Source organism: Excalfactoria chinensis, chromosome 1 (genome assembly GCF_039878825.1).
Source record: "Excalfactoria chinensis isolate bCotChi1 chromosome 1, bCotChi1.hap2, whole genome shotgun sequence".
Classification (NCBI taxonomy): domain Eukaryota; kingdom Metazoa; phylum Chordata; class Aves; order Galliformes; family Phasianidae; genus Excalfactoria; species Excalfactoria chinensis.
The window spans coordinates 78986218-79005518 of NC_092825.1; the positions used below are offsets into that span (position 1 = coordinate 78986218).

The 19301-nt window shown below is 42.2% G+C and overlaps 1 protein-coding gene across 4 annotated transcripts in view; it reads right to left on the bottom strand.

The window, feature by feature from the left end:
- Positions 1-17896, bottom strand: part of GRAMD1C (GRAM domain containing 1C) — a 47762-nt gene extending 29866 nt beyond the window's left edge. For 2 of the 4 annotated variants that reach the window (XM_072336800.1, XM_072336791.1), the window contains exons 1-3: positions 17726-17895; positions 16226-16354; positions 1371-1455 (exon numbers count right to left, since the gene is read on the bottom strand). In XM_072336800.1, coding sequence (XP_072192901.1) covers positions 1371-1455; positions 16226-16354; positions 17726-17800 — 289 coding nt within the window. In that variant the 5' untranslated portion in view covers positions 17801-17895. Of the gene's footprint in view, positions 1-1370; positions 1456-16225; positions 16355-17300; positions 17467-17605 lie in introns of those variants that run through there. The other 2 variants (XM_072336784.1, XM_072336810.1) reach the window with 2 other exon arrangements.
- Between the last annotated feature and the right edge of the window lie 1405 nt (positions 17897-19301).

Genomic DNA, 19301 nt, shown 5'->3' on the forward strand with positions numbered 1-19301 from the left:
CACACTGCACTGTGCTCCTCATCACACCTACTCCGAGTCTCACTTCTACTCCTGCAGCCATCCCAACAGAACCACAGAGCAGTTAAGGTTGGAAGTGACTTCTGGAGGCCACTTGATCCAATCTTCTATTCAAGCAGAGAAAGCCAGATTGCGTAGCTTTTGAAGATCTCCAAGGAGGGAAACTCCATAACCTCTCTAGGCAACCTGTGCCAGTAGTTAGTCACTCACACAGTACAGAAATGTTTCTCAGTGTTCAGCCAGAACCTCCTCTGCTCCAGCTTCTGCCCACTGCTTCTTGTCCAGGTGCCAAGCACAGCTGGAAATGGCCTGGCTACATCATCTCCACACTCTCTCTACAGATATTTATTGACATTTAAGAGATTCTACCTGAACTGTCCAGGCCAAACAGTCCCAATCTCTCCTCATAGGAGAGGTGCTCTAAATCCCCTGATCACCTAGGTCTTTGGTTTTCCACAAATATCCCATGACTTTTCTTTCAATTACCAGTTTTTATGTCTTCTAAACATACAGCTGGTACTTGTCTTTCAGACTTTTAAATTACAGGTGCCCACTATGTCACTCTGTCCCTGAATCTGCACCAATCAAGGTGTCAAGGGCAATGGTTCAGGCTTTTTTCCAGAAAGCAAAGGAAATGCTATACGCAAAGTAAATGCTGTATGCAAAGTATGATCTATTTGCTTAACTAGGTCAATAAAGCAACATTCTTTGCTTTTATAACAACTAATTCAACCATTATTAGTTTCCTCTTCCAAAAAATACAGAGGACTCTTTAAACACTCAAAGGACAGAAAATGAGCAATTACAGTGCTTCAAGAGTTACCAAATTGGTCATCCACACTGAAAAGAACATAAAACAAATCCAGCACTCTTAGAATTTAATTCTACCTCTGTTCTCACACTTGCATTGCACAAGTCAATACAAGTATGTTTCACCCACAGGCTAAGTGATCAACATGATCCTGTAGAGTAACCCTTTCTTCCCAGCTTGTCAGCTAACAGGCACCAGTCACACCTTCACCACTTCCAGTGGGTATTTTGTCACTCAGTAAGAAGTAGCAGTAGTAAAAGAAATCAAGAAGCTCTGACCCAATATAGCAATGAACCAAAGAATTCTCTATATTTTTCTTCACTTCTCAACTCAAACAACAGTCTGTTCTTTGAAAAAGTAGGCAGTACAGGAGAGGACATTGGGCCTGGCTTTCCCTACAGGTATTTGATAGCAGTTTAGACATAAGAGAACAGAAAATTCTCAGATAAAGACTGAATATTCCATTAAAAAAAAAGCCTTGGTACAGCTGCAGTTGGAAATTATTAGCCTAATACAAGAGCTTTTGGTGTAATTGTCTTACCTACTATGAGCCTCTCTGAATCTGGCAGATGAGAAAACTGTCTCTTGAATTCCTCACTCCTGTATTTGTAAGTGGAACTTGAGAGCTGCAACAAAGAATGGCGAAAGGTTAAGCAAACAGATTTATTTTCAGCCATTAAAAATCTTCTTGCTATATCTGTAACTTTATCTTAAAGAGCAAACTAACATCAAAGGAGCAATAAGGAACTGGTGGCATCTAAATGTGACAAAGTTTCAGTGACTATCTTCCCTTATGCAAGGCTGTGCTCCCCAGAATTTAGGATAGGACTGTCCATGCCGTATGAGATCAAATGCTGGTTATAAGGCATTACAGCTGCTTGATGTCAACCTATTCCACTCAAAAACACAAGACAGCCTTTGCAGGGCTAAGTTTCTTCTAGCAAAAATCACAGCACAAGAGGTAACAGAGAAGATCAGGTCCTCACACAGGCCACCAGCTGGACAGAAGGACACCACCTGCAACACCAATTTCTAATTAGACTGCCACTGAGGGAAAAATGTTAACTACAAAAGGGTTTTTTACTAGTCGCTATAACTAGGTCCACAGGAATAAAAGCCAAAGCTTCCTTCTATACGTACAACCATCAGCATCGCATCACTTCTTGATTTCCTGACCTGATGTACTTCACCATATATTCAAAAATAAGATCAAAATCTAGGGTTCATTTAAGATTAAAATTGTGTGGTAAACTCACAGCAGAGAACATTCATCTAGGTGGCCCTGAACCTGTCAGCCCATGTCCCTGCCTCCTTTCAAATTAAAATAACCCCTACATGTTCTCCAGAAGCAACTCTGCTGTAAAAGCCCTATTTTCCCACTGTACAGTAATAATGAGGTCTCACTTATTCCCCAATAGATGTTCACCACTTACTCTAGGGGCCTTCCTGATGAATCGTTGCATAAGTCAACATTTCAGTCAAATTATAGCTAAGACAGGCAAAAGTCACTCTCAGGAGGTGCCAAAAACAGAAACCAGTACAGATAAAGTATAATTTTGTTTGTTTTTTTAAATAGTCTTTTTTTTTTTTAAGCCTTTCTAAAAATCTTAACAGCATATGGCTGCTATTCTCCCCTGAAGCACCTGTATCATTCCAAACCTTGGCATATATCTTAAACTCATTTCTGTTAAAAGACCAGTGGCTATTTATTTTCTGGGTGGGGGAAGAAGGGAGGCAGCAGCAGAACCACTTTTGACCATATAACCTTACATTATGTTTACTAGAAAACACCCAGTTTTGGCACACTCCTACAGCACATCAGTTGGCCAGTACCCTTTAGATACATCCATGGTTGCTTTCATAGTTTAGAATGCAACTCTTCAGCCACGGGAACACAAGTAAAGGTGTTTACGTGAATAAAATACGCCAAGGACAAAGTTTCCAACTCAGTTTTGCTTTAAAAGGATACTGAGTTCCTAAACATTACCTCATATTACCTCTAATAACAGAAAGTCTTTATGTCTGACCAGCAGAGAGCACACACTTGCTGTCCACTGATGTTCTGAGCACTGTAATGAAAAAGGTATTGAGGGAGACAGACAAAATAGGTACTTCTTCCAGAAGGGAAGGGAAGGAGGAATGAATGCTTTAGGTGCAACCAACAGAGCTATCTTAGACCCATCTGCTAAGCTGTATGCTTACACAGTTTTATTACAGCTATTTCTGAAATTACAAGTGTTGTACTAATAGATGAAGGGTACTCCAATATTTGTGAAGTTTCCACCTATAGTTACAGAGATGCACATTACATAGCCATGACTGTCAGACTGAAGCCTGAACCTGTGATAACACTACTCAAACTATGAGAAGGAGGAAAGAACTCATCTGCCATGAGAATAGAAGAAAACTGAAAGTCTTCCAGTCTGACATATGAAGCCATACTTTTAAGGAGGAAGAGCTTTCTCTGAACTGAGAAATATTGAATTGAGCTATATTGAAATCGACCATTTCTGTGGTTACAAGACAAAATGAACCAGGAAGAGAGAATCGAGATGTTACAGAATCACACTTTTATACCACTGCCTGAATCAACCAGTTCAAGAGCTACAAGAATCCAAACCTCAAGAATCTGGAATTTTACTTAGAAATGGAATTTCTTTAGAGCATAAAACCTGCTACAGCTTGTCCGAGAATCCCTTACTACCACTGACAAGTGTTTTTTGTCACACAATAAGCAGTAAGAAACACTTATTAATTGTACTTTCCTATGAAACTCTTAGAATGTTTATGAAGAACCCATGCCAAATCCTTATCTAATCAGCATAAGAAAAACAAGCACATTGAAGCTTTTTAACCTTATCTTTTCCTTATTTTGTATGAAGAGTATGCTCACTTAGATCTGTAACTATTATGCACTCAGCATGCAGCTTGGTGTTTAAGACATCAGTCAATGTACTCTGGAAACAACAGGAGCATTTTTAGTACAACCAGGAATACCGATTTCCTTCAAAAGAAGAAAACAGACATCTGCATTTATATGAATATAGCATCTCTCATATCACCATTACAATATTCTTAACACAACAGTATTTCAGGCAGGTTGCCATCTCCAGGTTACAAAACGTACCATCAAATATTAAAACAAGAAAGGTAGATGTTCGGCTGCACTATAGAGCTTAACAGAGGAAAACAGCAGCTTATAATTTAACTTAGAAATATACATGTATTAAGTCATCAGGCATTTCTGGGCATGCTATATTTGATCACTAAGCAAATCATTAAGTCCAATCAACAACATACTGGTACTCTTTATCTGAAGCCACAAAATCTACCAGACATCTGTAAAATAACATAAGCAGAAAATCTTCTTCAGCATCATCCAGAGCGTTTTATAAAGGCAGTTACTTAAGAATCAGGTACTACCTGAAGACATCGAACCAAGAGATTAACATACCTTGTTTAGAAATGGACCAGAGTCCAACCATATAAAGTCAAGTTCCAGAAATAAGATCAGCTTAAATAAGACTAACCTGAGTTATTTATATGATGAAAACCTGTTAAAAACAGTGTCCTTTCACATTTCCAACACCAAAGTGTGGACAATGCAAATAATTTGAGCCACTTAGCAAACCATGGAGGAAAATTAAGCTAAACCCTCTCCCAAAGGTACCACAAAAAAAGCTACTTGTCAGGAAATAGTTTGATTGCAGATAGTCAACCTCAGCAGAACTGTGTACACATTTTTAAAGCTTGCTAATGACAGTAATAATTTTGCATATGGTTTGTTACCATTATGCCCTTGTTTTGATACACCACAAAACTACACACTACCAGACAATTTGAAGTCTGTATTTTTGACATGCAGAAGTATATACAGAAAGCTGAGAGCACAGGTCAGATGACCTCACTAAGACAACAACTCGCAACTCGAACATCACCTGATTTCAAGAGATTCACACAAGCCTCCGAATAAACTTCACAGTCCTGGAATCAGTTACTGTCATGTGCTTGAGGTCAAACGTTCAAATAAGCCTATGAACAAACTGCCTTTCTCCTTTTATGTTCAGAAGCCTCACTTAAACATCAAAACATGGCCAATGAGACCACTGCTTTTGCTCTCCAGTCCACAAGCAAGGAGATCTAATGCTATCCACCTCTCTTGAAGACCCAAATGCTGTTCTGTACCCCAAATACAGACAAACTTGACCTATACTTTCCTATCAAGTTTCAAGGGGAGCCTGAAGATAAATTACTTTTAAACCTACATTAGCACATTAAAAAGGCCATTAATCACCCTTGGTAAAATTTCTGCATTCTCAAAGAATGCACTGTTTTCTCCTCTTCAGCTATATCTCAAATTCTGCTTAGTATCAAGAGTAAAAGTCTTCAGGAGGACAACACACAGTGGGAAACGAGTTGAATTTTGTACAAAGAGCGCTTGAAGTCAGAAGTATTTTTGAAACTTATCTGTAGAAGGAGAAATGCAAAAAACAATCCAACACTAAACTTTCCAAGTCTGAAGTTTCATTAGGCTATGAGAGACCTATGTCAATAGCCCTAAACAAAAGACTCATTCAGCAACAGAAGACAAACGAGGATTTCACTTCCTCCAAAGCAGATACAGGCAAAACTTACCTATAAACAAAGAAACAATTCCCACAGCACATTTGGGCCGTGCCCCCTCCACTGGGGCTGACAAGCATTTTCATCTATGAAGCACTGATCCCACTACAGTCATTTCTTCAGTCCAGAAAGTTTCATTAGAACCATTCGATCTAACCTACAAAGCATATGTTGTGCGTCCTACAAACACCTATGCTACGTTAAAACTCCTGCTTTAAAATTGGAGCTGTGATGATTAAATTTCCTTCTGGGAAAGAAAAATTACACACTCACTTTACCTTCTTGATATAAGAAGTATCACCACTGATGGAGAATCTATTCAAGCTATAGACTGAATGTTATCTTCAACTTGTGAACTGCTTACAAGCAAGCTACCCTCTACCTTCTTCTGGAAGACGAAGTTTCTCAAGTCTATTGCCAGGAATATTCTTTTTGTTTTCCAGACTTGCTTACACGCTCTGCTGAATTCTCTCTTACTTTCAGTTTGCCTCTTTAGCTGTAAGCTACTGAGATATATACAACATTGCAGCAGTCATGTCAAACACATATATCAAGGGCTCATATTTGCTATTAGGCACAGAAACACAGTGAAAGCTCACATTGACATGATGACTAGATTCCCTTATATTTCCAGAATCCTAGGACAGTTTTCTATTTCTTCAGAAAATGTGTGTGAGGCTGTATTTTGAATGTCAGACTTGCTCTATATTAACCCTATGAAGGGCAAACACCACTGATCTTCTCCTTTACAGTGATCCAGCTATACTAATCAGACCTTAAAAGAATCACAAACAAATTTTGGGTTAGAAATGACTTCTGATTATTGAGTACTCGTAAGCTTTACTAGCAGTAACCTGTTATTAACAAAGATAATAAACTTGCATGGGGAAAGAACTAGTCACAGGACTTCAGGTGACTTACTGTGGAGTGTACAGTACATTGTGCACTTTGAAACTCAGTGTACACAGTTGTTTTATTGTTTTTGTGTTTTTGTTTTTTTTTAAATAAGGAGCTATTTGATCTTAACTCGTTATCCACACAGTTGTATTTAATTAATAGGTCATATGATTCATATCAAATAAGAAAAGCAAGCTGCTAGGGCATCTCAGCCATTGTAATTCATAGGAATCTGCTCCCCACAAAATCCCATGCTCTCAAGGAAATGGAAACTAGCTTGATCTCAGTAGGAAGGAAGAATATAAGGAGCCTAAACTATTTCACTCACATTCATTTTATGCTCTTCACTCACTCAACTTCTCTGGAGAGAAGAGTTTCCTAAACATGTGGCATTTTTTTTTATGGGCAACCTGCAGGCACATGGTTCTTCACTGGGTCATTACATTCCCTTCTGCGAACCAGACCCGTTCTTATTTGCAGAGGCAGAAACAGGTTTTAAAATTTCTTAGTGCCTGAGCAGAGAACAAATCACTGTCAGCCTTGTCCTTCAATAGCTGAGTATAGGCTGAGAAATGTACTGTGCTGTATGCATCTTCTGTAACCACGTAACATCTCAAAGAAGGGATATTAAAAGAGATAATGAGCAAGTACTCAAGTTATTTTCTAAGTTTTTACTTTAAAAACAAAACAAAACAAAAAACCCACAAAACAACAACAACAACAAACTAAGATGCCACAAGCATCTTGTGAAGACCTCTGCAAAGTTCCTCCTTCAGGACTCCTTTCAGAATGAGCTCACTTTCACAAGCCACTAGATATCAGGGAAACAGGACTCAGCAAAAGCTACTCTAACAAAGTCTATATTTAACCTTATGGGACTCTATTCTCTGCTTGATAAGGATGCAATTTAACTATGCACGTTACCAGAGGACATCACAGAATACAGTTTCCACGAGAGCCCACTATCCAGAGGGAACAGTGCCTACTGAATAATGCATTTTGCAAACACAAAAGGAAATACACTGCAAGCACACAAAAAAACAAAGCCTGCTGGGAACACATTACAGCTGGAAATGGCCTCTTATCAATATGAGAAAGCCTCTTATCATAAAGGAACGCTATAAACTTCTCCCTGGGAAGAAAAAAAGACAACAACAACGAAAACACAACGATACTGTTTGGATTGAAAATATCCCCTGCTTATTCTGAAGCACTTGCTTTGCAGTATTTAGTATATTCTTTATGCAAGGAAGCGTTCTGAACCATTTCTAAATGGCAATATACTTTTCTAAACCAGTGTACTTTCGTAACTACTCTGATTGGGATGCAAAATCTCAAATTTGATACGTACAGCGAGGAGTAAAGCATATGTTCAATTTCAGAAATAACACTGACTGAGGCATGAAGCTAATGTAAAGGCAGAAGACATGCATGCCTACACATACCTCCTCCTCCTCTAGCTGACTGCAGCTCAATCCAGTCCACGCCAGCCCTGGCCAACACTCAGTCTCTGCAGCTCCCCTCTCTTCACCCACTCTCTCAGAGCTAGTGCTGGACATCAGCCAGCAGTTCCAGTTAGCTTTCTGCCAGCCTCTGCTCACACATCAGCAGGGAAAATGGGCAGGAACACACTGGCTTTGCAGAACTAGCACACAAATGCTACAAAAAGAAGTCAAATCTTAATGGGAGTGGGGCAGCAGAAGGGATTCATGTAAAGGTACTCAGTTCCAACCTAAAATGACCACAATCTTAAACAGACTTTGGAAAGCAGACTGAAGTTGCATAGGTCACTTCAAGTTCACAGAAGTCCCAAAGGGGACAACAGAGGAAACTACCATCACCAGGGAAACATCGGCTCTGAAAGGAGCACTTGGTCCTCAGTGCTCCTCCTCTCTGTATCTGAGAGCTACAGTCCCTGCACCAGCTGCACACAACTCTTAAAGACAGACCACGACTACACCACTTAACTTAGTATGTGACCAAACCTACTTTGGCACAACACCCAGTCTTTGCCTGCTTCTTTAAGTCTTCAAGCCCTTGCTAAGAAATCACCTCAGGCAGAGCTCCAGAAGATCAGAGAAGACTGAGGCATGCTTCACACAGGGCCAAGCTGCCAAAATGAGTACACTGCTGCCAGGAGCTCAGCTCTTCACAGGCACAGAACAGCTGCTGTGAAGTTACAGGGCTCTGCATATCCAATAGGGCTCTCCACCTGCTCCCAAAGGGGAACAGTAGGCCCACAACTACTCTATTTCCTTTGTGCTCCCTATGCTTTTCCGTCCATCCCATCTAGGACTCGCATGTTGCATTTCTGCAAGTAACGATGTGAAGTCAGGCTTTGACTGCCTGTGCAGGGGGACATTCTGGAAGCAGGACCACCTGTGAAAAAAAAGATGGGCTGCTTGTGAGCATCAGCCAGTGCTGCCAGCAAGCCACTGAAGTGTGGAGAGGCTGCAAAGCCCTTTTGGCTACATATCAGCCACACATCCCCAAATTCCAACACTGTCCAAAAAGCTCCTGTAACACTCATAAGGTTTCAAAGCTACAAGAGAAGAGGCAGGTGACTTTGTGACACTGAGTAGGAGGCTAAGCCATGAGTGAGCAGACACCCTTGGGCACTTGGCTGAAGATGCAGCTAATGACTCACAGGGAAGAGAGATCCCTCTCCTAGTACGCTGCTACTGAAGGAACTGAGGTGGGGGGAAATGGATCTCAGCACATTTTTTAAACCACTCTACCAAAAAGATTGAAATCCAAATGCCTGCAGGAGAAAATAACTGAGTACAGTGGGCCCATATTTCCAACCATTTTACAAGCCACAGCTACACACTGCTATTAAGCACTCATCTTTGTTCACCTACTAGGGTGGTGACGCTTTGGATGGCACAGTCCCCTTGTCAAGATCATGAGTAAATAACATGAACTGGTTTCACCAGAACAACAGGGCAATTCTTCTGCTTTCCCAAGACAGAGATAAGACACATCACAGAGAATCTCAAGGTGCCATAGGAGCAGCAAGACACTTTTTGCTGGCATTTTCTCTCTCTCGGGAAGACAGACGAATCTAAAATGGTCTCAGAAAGGTATTGCCAAATATACTGGATACCTGTGTGATTCAGATCTCAGAAGAAGCATGAGTACAAAGAAATTTAAGGGCATTTCCTGTTGATAAAAATCAAGTCATCATCTGATTAAACACTTAACTATGGAAGTTTGACCCACTTCACAATAAAGCTGGGAACGTCAGTTTCAACTATAATTATTTATATAACTGCTACAAAGCATCTCTGAGGGCAGATGAAACAAACACTTTGATTTCTAAAGATGAAGGTTAAGCAAAGGGTTCAAGAGACTTGGACATTTCCATAGGGAAAAAAATGTATACATACTTTTGCCAGCTCTGAGCAGAAACCTGATGTGCTTTTAACTTCCAGGAGGCAAGATTTGATTTATTCAGCATCCTCATCAACACACTGCCTTGACTGGCAATGACTTCTTCAGATCTGGCAGTAAAGCTATGCCTACAACATTTCTTTTAGAGACTATGTTTCACATTGTCTCCCCAGTACACCAGTAGAAGTCAAATAGACATGTGTGTTAAGTGCCTACCTGATGTTTTGTTTGAGAAAAGTTCATCAGTCTGTACATTTTCCTGATTACAAAGATGTAATTAAAAGATTCAAGTAATCTGTTTCCCCTCATACCTAAGTTGCTTTTTTCCACCCTTACTTTGCCAGAACTGGACTCTGACACTTAAAATGTGTATATAAGTTCAGATGCAGTCCCTAAATACTAGTCAGAAAAGTGATAACTTCTCAGAAGATTAATTCTGCTTTCTTTTAACACAGACGCATTAGCTGACCTGTGTCATTTGCTTTTCAGCAGCTCACAGAAGGATATATAAGTATTTTGCATTAGGACAATAGTGAGGGATTGCAGAAGTATATTAGATAATGTAACTTGCTGTAGTTTATGCTATAGTGAATGCAGATGACTACATGAAATTACATCGGTGTAAATTACACTGGTCATCTCCTTTAGCCTATGAGTTGCCCTACTGCATCTGAAGTTGCATGAAAAGTAACACTCACAAAGAACTAACCCTAAAAAAAGTTTTTAATGTATCTAATTGGACTACCTCTTCTGCCTCACAAATCAAATGCGGATTCTACCCGTTGCTACATTAGGAGCTGCTACTGGATTTGATTGAATCACTCTCACCAAGAGAGAGCACAGTTTTTCTTCAACTTTATATAAAATGGAATGTACAGGGTCAGCAACCAGAAGGCATTTTTTTCAGTATAAGCTATGCAGAGCTAAGTAAGCACAACAGTTTATGATCACAGACTTCCATTCACTCTAAACAAGGGTTTATATCTTGAGTCCCGCTGGGCAGAAATAGCAGAAAACAGGAGAAGGTGACACGTTCTACAAGCAAGCTGAAGTTCTGAATGACTTTTGCTTCCTTGAGGTTCAGGGAAAGTGGAGATGGAAGGTAGGGGTGGAGAACAGGAGTGCTGTGATCAGATTATTTATCTGTTACTATATTAACAAACTTAAAATTTGTATAAGAAAATCCCAAATTACTGACTCCACAAGCAACTCTAAGGAAGCACTACTCAGAAAGCACATTTATTCCATGTAGCTTCTAAAATCTGGTTGATATCACCAATGAATCTTTACATAACCAGACATAACCATCTGTTACATAGGATGAGAAAAGCATGACTTCCAGAGTAATCATTAACAGCAAAGCCATTTACTCATCTGGAACATTTTCATGTTTTTAGAAAGCAAAGTATGTGTCCCAAATCATCTAAACACCTACAAGAGATGACAGATTGATTTTTCTTAAACACCTCCTAGAGATATTTCCACTAGTCACCACTAATGACTTAAGTGTACCACTACATGATCACTCGCTATTTAATTCTGTTTATCTGCTCTCTTCCCTTCCAAAAGGATCCTAGAAGAGCATCCACCTCTTAGAGCTCTTTTAAAGCTTTCACTCCTCAAACTGTAATGCTCCCTTTCATTAAACTGATATGATCATTCATCCAACACTATACTGATTTTTTAAATGATGCTGCACTCCCAAATATTTTGCTTGTAGTGACCTAATAAATAAATCACATGAACCTAAATTATTTTCTTCCTGATCTGTTAGCTATGGAGATAATTCTTCCGACGAGTGTAACAATACTTGTTGGGTATAGCTTTAAACCACTGTAGCTGGGGAAGGCACGTTTAGACAGGGTACCCAACTGCCAGATTTTGTTTGGAACAGGCTTAAACTCATTGGCACATGGACCTACTCTAGTGCTCATTTTGGAGCTACACCAATGGCAAAGAGCAATTCCCAGGATGAAAATAAGCAACATGGGGGAACAACTATGGAACAAGCAAACAAAAAAACCCCACAAATCTAATGAACAATGTTCAAGGGCTAGTCAGAAATATTATTTGCCTTTTCCTTGCTCTTCTAAAATGCTGCCTCTGTATAAGCATTCATATCACAGGGTTAAAAGCAGCTGTTCTAAAGATTCCAGGTAAGTCTAAGCAACTACCAGGGCTAGAAGTACAGCAAGAGCCATTTGTACCACATTATGGTACTTCAGAAGGAAACAGTATTAACTTGTTTAAGATTTTTATTCTCTTCAGAGATCTACACCTAATTCTTATCATCCTCACCAGACTGCTTCATATCAGCAAATAACAAGGCAACTAGTAATTCCCCTGATGTCACAAGTAGAGATGTCTCTTCTTCATAAGCCAAGCATTCAGAGGTACAGATGAAAAGAAAGCTTTATTTAGAAAAATAAAGTATCATGTCAAGTACACAACATTGGAGATGATGTGACTAACAGAGGACCTTAAATATGGGACTGCCAAAATATACTTATTGATATAACAAGCCCAATAATCCATTCCTAGAGTAAACATGAGTCTGCACTGAAAGGAGCATCAAATTATTTTTGTATGAATCTACCCCTCCCCCCCACGTACAGGTCTGAGTTATGTTTACTGTATTCTTGAGAACATACATGCATGCTCTCACAGATTAGCTCCTTGTATCAACTACCTCCATGCTTGCCAAATCTCAAAATCCTTTTCCAAGTCTTGTGCAACCTTGCTTGTTCTGGTATCATGAAAAATAAAAGATGCCCTGTTTTAACTTTTCCCTGCATCTGCTACTGTTGTCACACACCTTCAGCTGACCAACTCTTTAAACATTATACTACATTCAAGTTTTGAAGAACAAAACATCTCTTACTACTTCTCTTTACAACACCTCTCTTGCACTCACATTTCCAAGCTCTTAAACAAGCCTCCCATATAATAGCATTTTCCAGGGAGATGCCTATTCAATTTCAGCGACTCTTTCTACCTACCATTCTGTGACACGGGAAGGACTTACTTTTTTATTCCTTCTTTCCACTGGCATTCTTCTTATGATATACACATATGAATTTTCTTTGATTGCTTATTAACTGAAAACAGTTCCCAGACAGAATATGCTCACTTTGGATTCAACAATCCTTTTTACTAGCTTCCTTGTCCATCTTTATCTTTTTGTTCATCACGATAGGGAAAGTCAAGACTTGCACAGATTTCTTCTTCCAAGGACGTTAAACTTGATTACATTTCAGCACAAAGAATATAAAAAGGGTAAAAAAATAACAATTCAGAGTCTTGAGATAAAAATTCCAGATGATGACAATCAAAGAGTCTTTGGAAGTTAAGTTTCATTTCTACACCTGTGGATGCCAAAACCACATCATCAAAAATAGATGCAAGTTCTACAAGTTCCAGTAGAGAGGGAAAATCCTGAGATGGAAGCAAGCTTTTTTCTTACTCCATGAGATTACAAAAGTCTATAAAAGTCTGGGGGACAGACTTAAGAAAAAACCCAAAAAATAAAAAAACACACACAAAAAAAACAAAAAAACAAACAGAAAAACAAAAAAACATATTTTTTTTTTCTCAAAATAACATTTTAAAAAGTATTTATGAAAACGATATCCTCCAAGAAGCGCTGCAAAGACTACAAAATGCTGTAAATCTTGTAGATAGGATTCAAAGTGCTACTAATTTAAGAACTGCCTACAGTAATAGAGAAAATTCATTCTCACATTTTTTCCAATGAAGCTGTCCAGACTGTTCTTTTTTTAGAGATTGGGGGGGAAAAAAATAATAATAAAGTCAGGCATAACAGAATGAGTTTGTTCTGCTCTCTTCTTTCCCGCTGCTCTTCCTTCTCCCCACTCACCATTGTCGGGAGAGAGGGATTATAAACCAGAGGCTCCCATCAAAGTCTGCTGTTAACTGCATGTGCTCACAACACATACCGAGCATTAATGATACCTGGCCTGACTTTCAGAGGCATGGCACAACAGTTTACTCCCACTCAAATCCATGAAAAATTGAAGTCAAACCAGTTAGGCTTTAACACTGACATTTGGCTTCCATCAGAGAAACAACAGTACATACTCAGGTAAAGAAAAAAAAAAGGGTCTGAAAGCAAACAAGCCAGTCAACAAAGCTGATAGCTGAGCGCTACCATAGGCTATTTCTGCTATTGTAACAACTCCTCAGTTTTACTGACTCAAAGGTAGGAATGAGAATAATAAATCCAAACCTGGCACATGACACTAAGATCATCCACAGTAAGGTGTTAATGACACACGCTTTGCCCACTGCAGCAAGCTGTCTTCCCTGCTATCACCTACACACCAACTGTGACTCACTACTCAGGGAGTTTTAATGGTTTGTTTGTATACTTAAGCAGCTGATCATCAACTATGCAAGTTATTAAAACACATTTTCTGTCTAGAAGAGCAGGGAAACATGCCAATGACATAACGCTTTAATTAGAAGCTGCAAATACCTTTTTTTCTGCCTTCCTTTTGCAACATTCTGTCTATTGCTACTTCCAAGTCCCTTTGAGGATAAGAAAATGAGTAGCACTGCCTCCTATAAACAGATCAATAGAGGTTTTCTAAAACTGATCAGTGCCATAAACAGCTCTATTAGAACTTTACAAGCCACAGCACTACCTTACCAGAGAACTGCGTCAATATCCTCCTTGTAAGTACAAGGTCATATTTATCCATCCAGATAAACATGAACTTCAAACAAATACCAAGACCTTCAAGTATAAACCTTAGGCATAAGGCAACCTTTTAAACACACCAGAGAACACTTCCCACTTCTTTTTGTGGCTGCCAGAGGACTGAAGAATCCAAATCCCCGCAGAAGTTATGAGCAGGCAGAAAATGACACTGTGAGGAGACACAATGTACTGAGCACAAAATACATGCCTAAAGTTCTACTCAAAACCTTAGCTTTAGGTATGCATCTCAAATCTAAAAGTAACACAGCTATAGCTTACAAGTTTCAGAATGCCGAGCTTAGCAAGTCCTTGCTAAGTGCAAGTCCACCAAACTGACCCGAACCTAAACATGTTTCTTTCTCACATCAAGAATTGTTGACACAGCTGGTAGTTTATGTACCACAGAGTTAGTTTCCACAAACTAATTTGTTATCTTATGAGAGCTTAGCTGACAGTTAAAATGCCTACACAACATCATTTGCTACCTATTTGAGTACAGAGGTAAAGCTGAGAACAGGCCAAAGGCCCTTTATCATTCTGTCTCTGTAGGAACAGAGTAGAAAACAGGATGATCCAAGCATTCCCTGACAATGCAGTTCTCAGGCCTACTGGGATTCATTCAACCTCACCCATTTTTATTGGGTCTAGACTGCCGTTGCTCAGTTTAAAAGTATAAATGTGTTTATTGGTAAATACTAGTTTATACTGGGATCTGAGATGTGAAATCAGCGTTCTCACCAAGAGAACATCCACTCAGCTTTAAAAGAAGTGATAGAAAGACACGGATTAGATTGATTTAAAAAAAAAAGTTAGAAATCTTATCCCACAGTCCTGGTCACACCTCTGCTATTGACTCCCTATGGCCTTTAATCTTTCACCTGCTTAGCACAATGAACACCCTGATGACCTCATCAGGACAAGGACGTGGCAGTCCAGCGGATGTCCCTGCGCACAAGCGCAGGCACATCAATTCACTCTGGGGTGACCTGATGCAGAACCTGAGTCACAATGTCAGATGTCTGAGGAAGGGAATCCAAACCTCTCATGAAATCACACACTACCACACCTGTTGCTGCATACAACATACAGCAACCCCTTCCTATCCAACAACCACCCATCTGCTAACAGCAAAAGACATTGCTAAGCCCACAACTACAAGTTTACCTTCTATTAAAATACTGGGGGGGGGGGGGGAGAAGGAACAAAAACCCAACCAACCAACCACCAAAAGCATGGGCAGAGTGTTAAAGACAGTGTTTCTGATTACATTCTCCGCTTTTAGTGAAGCAGCACTTTGGGGAAGAGCAAAAGGAATCCCCCTCTCTCTGCTCCCTTTTGCCCTTCCTATTCACCAATTCCTGTTTATGGAGTAAGTTTACTTTTGTGAAAAACACATGCCTACCTAGCAAGAAACAGACGCTAAAGAAGCCTATTCAAGACTAAGCATCAACAGGACCTTTCTAAAGGCAGAGGGACATTGGATAGGCTCATGAACCATGCAAGAAACTGAGAGACAGGACTGAGCACAGAGGTCTGAAGTCCCGTCACTAACTTGATACATGACATCAGGTAAACAGCCTCATTCCCTCTCAGTGTCAGCTTACACTTCAGTAAGATGATAATGACAAATTATCTACCTCGCTACATAGGTAAAGAACACTTCACTAATTCATGACTACAAAGCAACCTGAGAAGAAGGGGTATAAAGCTAGCACATAAACATATGGATACAGATAGAGAAACAAACTGGGAAAAAACATTACCCAAAAGCTCCAGTCAGCACTCCAGCTATACTGAGCAGGAACCTGCATCTTCTCTGTGCACGAGCTGTGAGTCTCTTGTGAATCTGCAACCAGCTGGGTAGTAACACCATGATCCACTTCATCAACTTCCTGTGAACAAGGAAGCGAGCAATGTAATTGGACAATGGAAGAGAATGGTCCTGAAGTAAGATGTTTAGCCCATGTAAGAGCCGTGTATTAAGCGAAACTTGACGTGCCAGACTTATCCAGGTGAGTGGCATGGAAACACTCCCAACTGACAGGCTTCTAATTGTTTTTACAGAGCATGCTGCATTTAATTGTCACTTACGTTGTTATCAGAGCATATTAATCCCTAAGCAGCACCTCAACCTACACACTGAAGTCACACAGGCATGTAACACCAGAATAACATTAATAGGAGACACCAGCACATAACATACAGAGCATCTCTAAGATCTGAAGGGCCTTGAAGAGAGTGAGAAAAGCCATGAGAATCACAGAATCACTAAGCTATGATCACCAAGACCAACATCAGTCCATGTCCAGCACTCACTAAACCATGTCCCTCAGTGCCATATCTACACCGTTCTTGAACCAGGGATGGTGGATGGTGAATCCCCGACCTCCCTGGGCAGCCTGTGCCAATGCCTCACCACTCGTGCCGACAAGAGATGCTTCCTAATATCCAACCTGAACCTCCCCGGTGCAACTTGAGGCCATTACCTCTCACCCTACCACTATTTACCTGGGAAAAGACTGCCGCCCCCTCTCCCTCCACACACACGCCTTGCTACATTAAGATCCAGCACTTCAGAGGTAGACAGCTCTACCTTATTAGCTCTCACTTATAAAAATAAGCACATTTTTGACAGCGTTTTTCGCTGGGGGTGTCACTTTTATTTCACAAAAGGAAGCTGAGCAGCTGAGAAAGGGGAAGAGACTTGCCCCAAGCCCCGCAGCAAACTGAAGCAACACCAACGCGCGTTCCTAAGAAGTAGGAACCACCGCCTATAGCGGTAACAGGCAACAGAAAAGGCAAAGCCGCGTTCTCAGCACAGAGGGAGCCCAGCCTCACCACGACCTCCAGTAGCTGTCCCGCGCCACCACCCCACGCCGCAGGCACAGATCTTAACGCCGCAGACAGACTTTCCGACCCGCTCTATAATTAAGTTAAACCACGGGCACCCCGCGGCCGCTCCGCGGGCGGCCGGCGCCTCCCCGCGCAGCCCCGAGAGGAGGCCGAAGTGGCCGCGGGGGGCAGAAAGCAGCGGGCCCCCTCCTCCCCGCGCCCGCCCCCTAAAACTTTCCGGAAGGGCGGAGGCGTCGCGCAGGACTCGCACAGCCCGCGGTTCCCCAGGGAAAGACCCCCGCCACCCCTACCTGCGCAGCCCAAGGGGGCTGGCGGGGCAGCGGGCCGACGGCCGGAGCACGGAGCCCACCGGCGGGGCCGGAGAAGAGCGAGGGAGAGCTGGCGGGGAGGGCGCGGAGCGCAGCGCTTACCATGGAGGGGGGCGAGAGCGGCGCGGCGCCCGCAAACTGCCTGAGCGGGGCGCACGGCGGGGCCGCGGCCGCCATTTAAAGGGGCAGGCGCCGTCCGGGCCGCGGGGCGAGGACCGGGACGGGAGGCGGTTGCCAGGGGAGAGCGGCTCGGCGGGAGGCCGGGCCGGGGCTAGGGGCCGCCCGCTTCGGGGGGCTGCCGGGGTGGGCGGAGAGGGCCTGGGGCTCCCCCCTCGCACACACACGTACGGGTCGGGGTCAGCCTCACCGACGCTTTTAGGGAGCTTAGTGAGGGCTGCGCGGAGTTGGGGAATGTTTAGGAGTGTGTCCGGGAACTCTCCCGGCAGCGGATGCGGGTGGGCCGCGGCTGCCTCTTCTCCAGACTGCGGGAGGCCCCGGGGGCGACGGGCGGGGCCGGCCCCGCTCCCCGCTTGTGGGTAACGGTCGGAGTGGGGCTGTGCGTTAAACGGTCCGCTCGCTCCAGGGGGACACCTACAGGGGGACAGGGGTAGCCGGGGTGGCGAGAAGTCCGTGTGATGGACGTCCCCTCCCAGCCGTGGGCCCAGGCAGGACGGCTGTAGTGTTGTTAAGTGTCTCCAAAGTGTGCGAGGAGGTGTGATAAAGAACACATGGTTTATTTCTCTTTTGTTGCTTTCTTTCCTAATTCGGACACCCGAAACCCACATTTCTCTCCATACACCTTGCCCTCCAGACCTTTCCGCATCTTCATGGCCCTCCCTTGGACGCTCTCTAGTAGTCTTATGTCCTTCCCATACTGTGGCACCCACACCTGCACGCACCTCTCAAAGTGAGGCCGCACAGCATGTTCCCAGAATGATAATCTCCATAATTTTGCCAGGCACTGAAGTGAGACCAACCATTCTGTAAACACCAGCATCTTCTTTCTTGCCCTTCTTGAAAACCGTGACAACATTTACCAGCTTCTGGTTGACTGGAACCTCTCCAGATTCCCAAGACCACTGGTCCTTTCAGCTAAGTGCTGTGTTGTTCTGCATGCAGTCCCAGCTCCCTTCTTCAAAAATATCATACTTCAGAAAAATTCCCTCCTGGTAACTCCAGATCTTCCTACTCTTCCCAACCCATTTGAAGCAGAGAAGAAATACTTGCTTCTGGGCTCTTCAGCCATACCCCTCTGCGTCCTCCCCTTTTTATTGATAAAGGTGTATCACATGAAAATTAGATATTTTTCCTGCTGATATCGTATGGTCAGCAAGGCTTTTTTGCTTTGAAATACTAAGAAAAGCGGTAATCCTAAATGCCTCTCTTATCAGAAATGTGCAGTGTATGCGTTTTGATTGGTGTGGAACTGAGTCTTTTAATGGATATTCAAGTACAATTCCATTATCTGAAGAGTCCTAAAGATAAACAAAATCATGAGATGAGTGTGCTTCTGAACAGGTGCACGGTGAGAGGTGTCAGCCAGCTAACTGGAGTGGCATATGCTCCGTACAGCTGCAGTGCTGCTGGCCAGGCTGCATGTTACAGGTGGGGCTTTAGGGCTGCTGGCGGGCTTCCCACACAGTAGTGTTGTGTATTTGCCTTTCTGCAAGCTCAGATT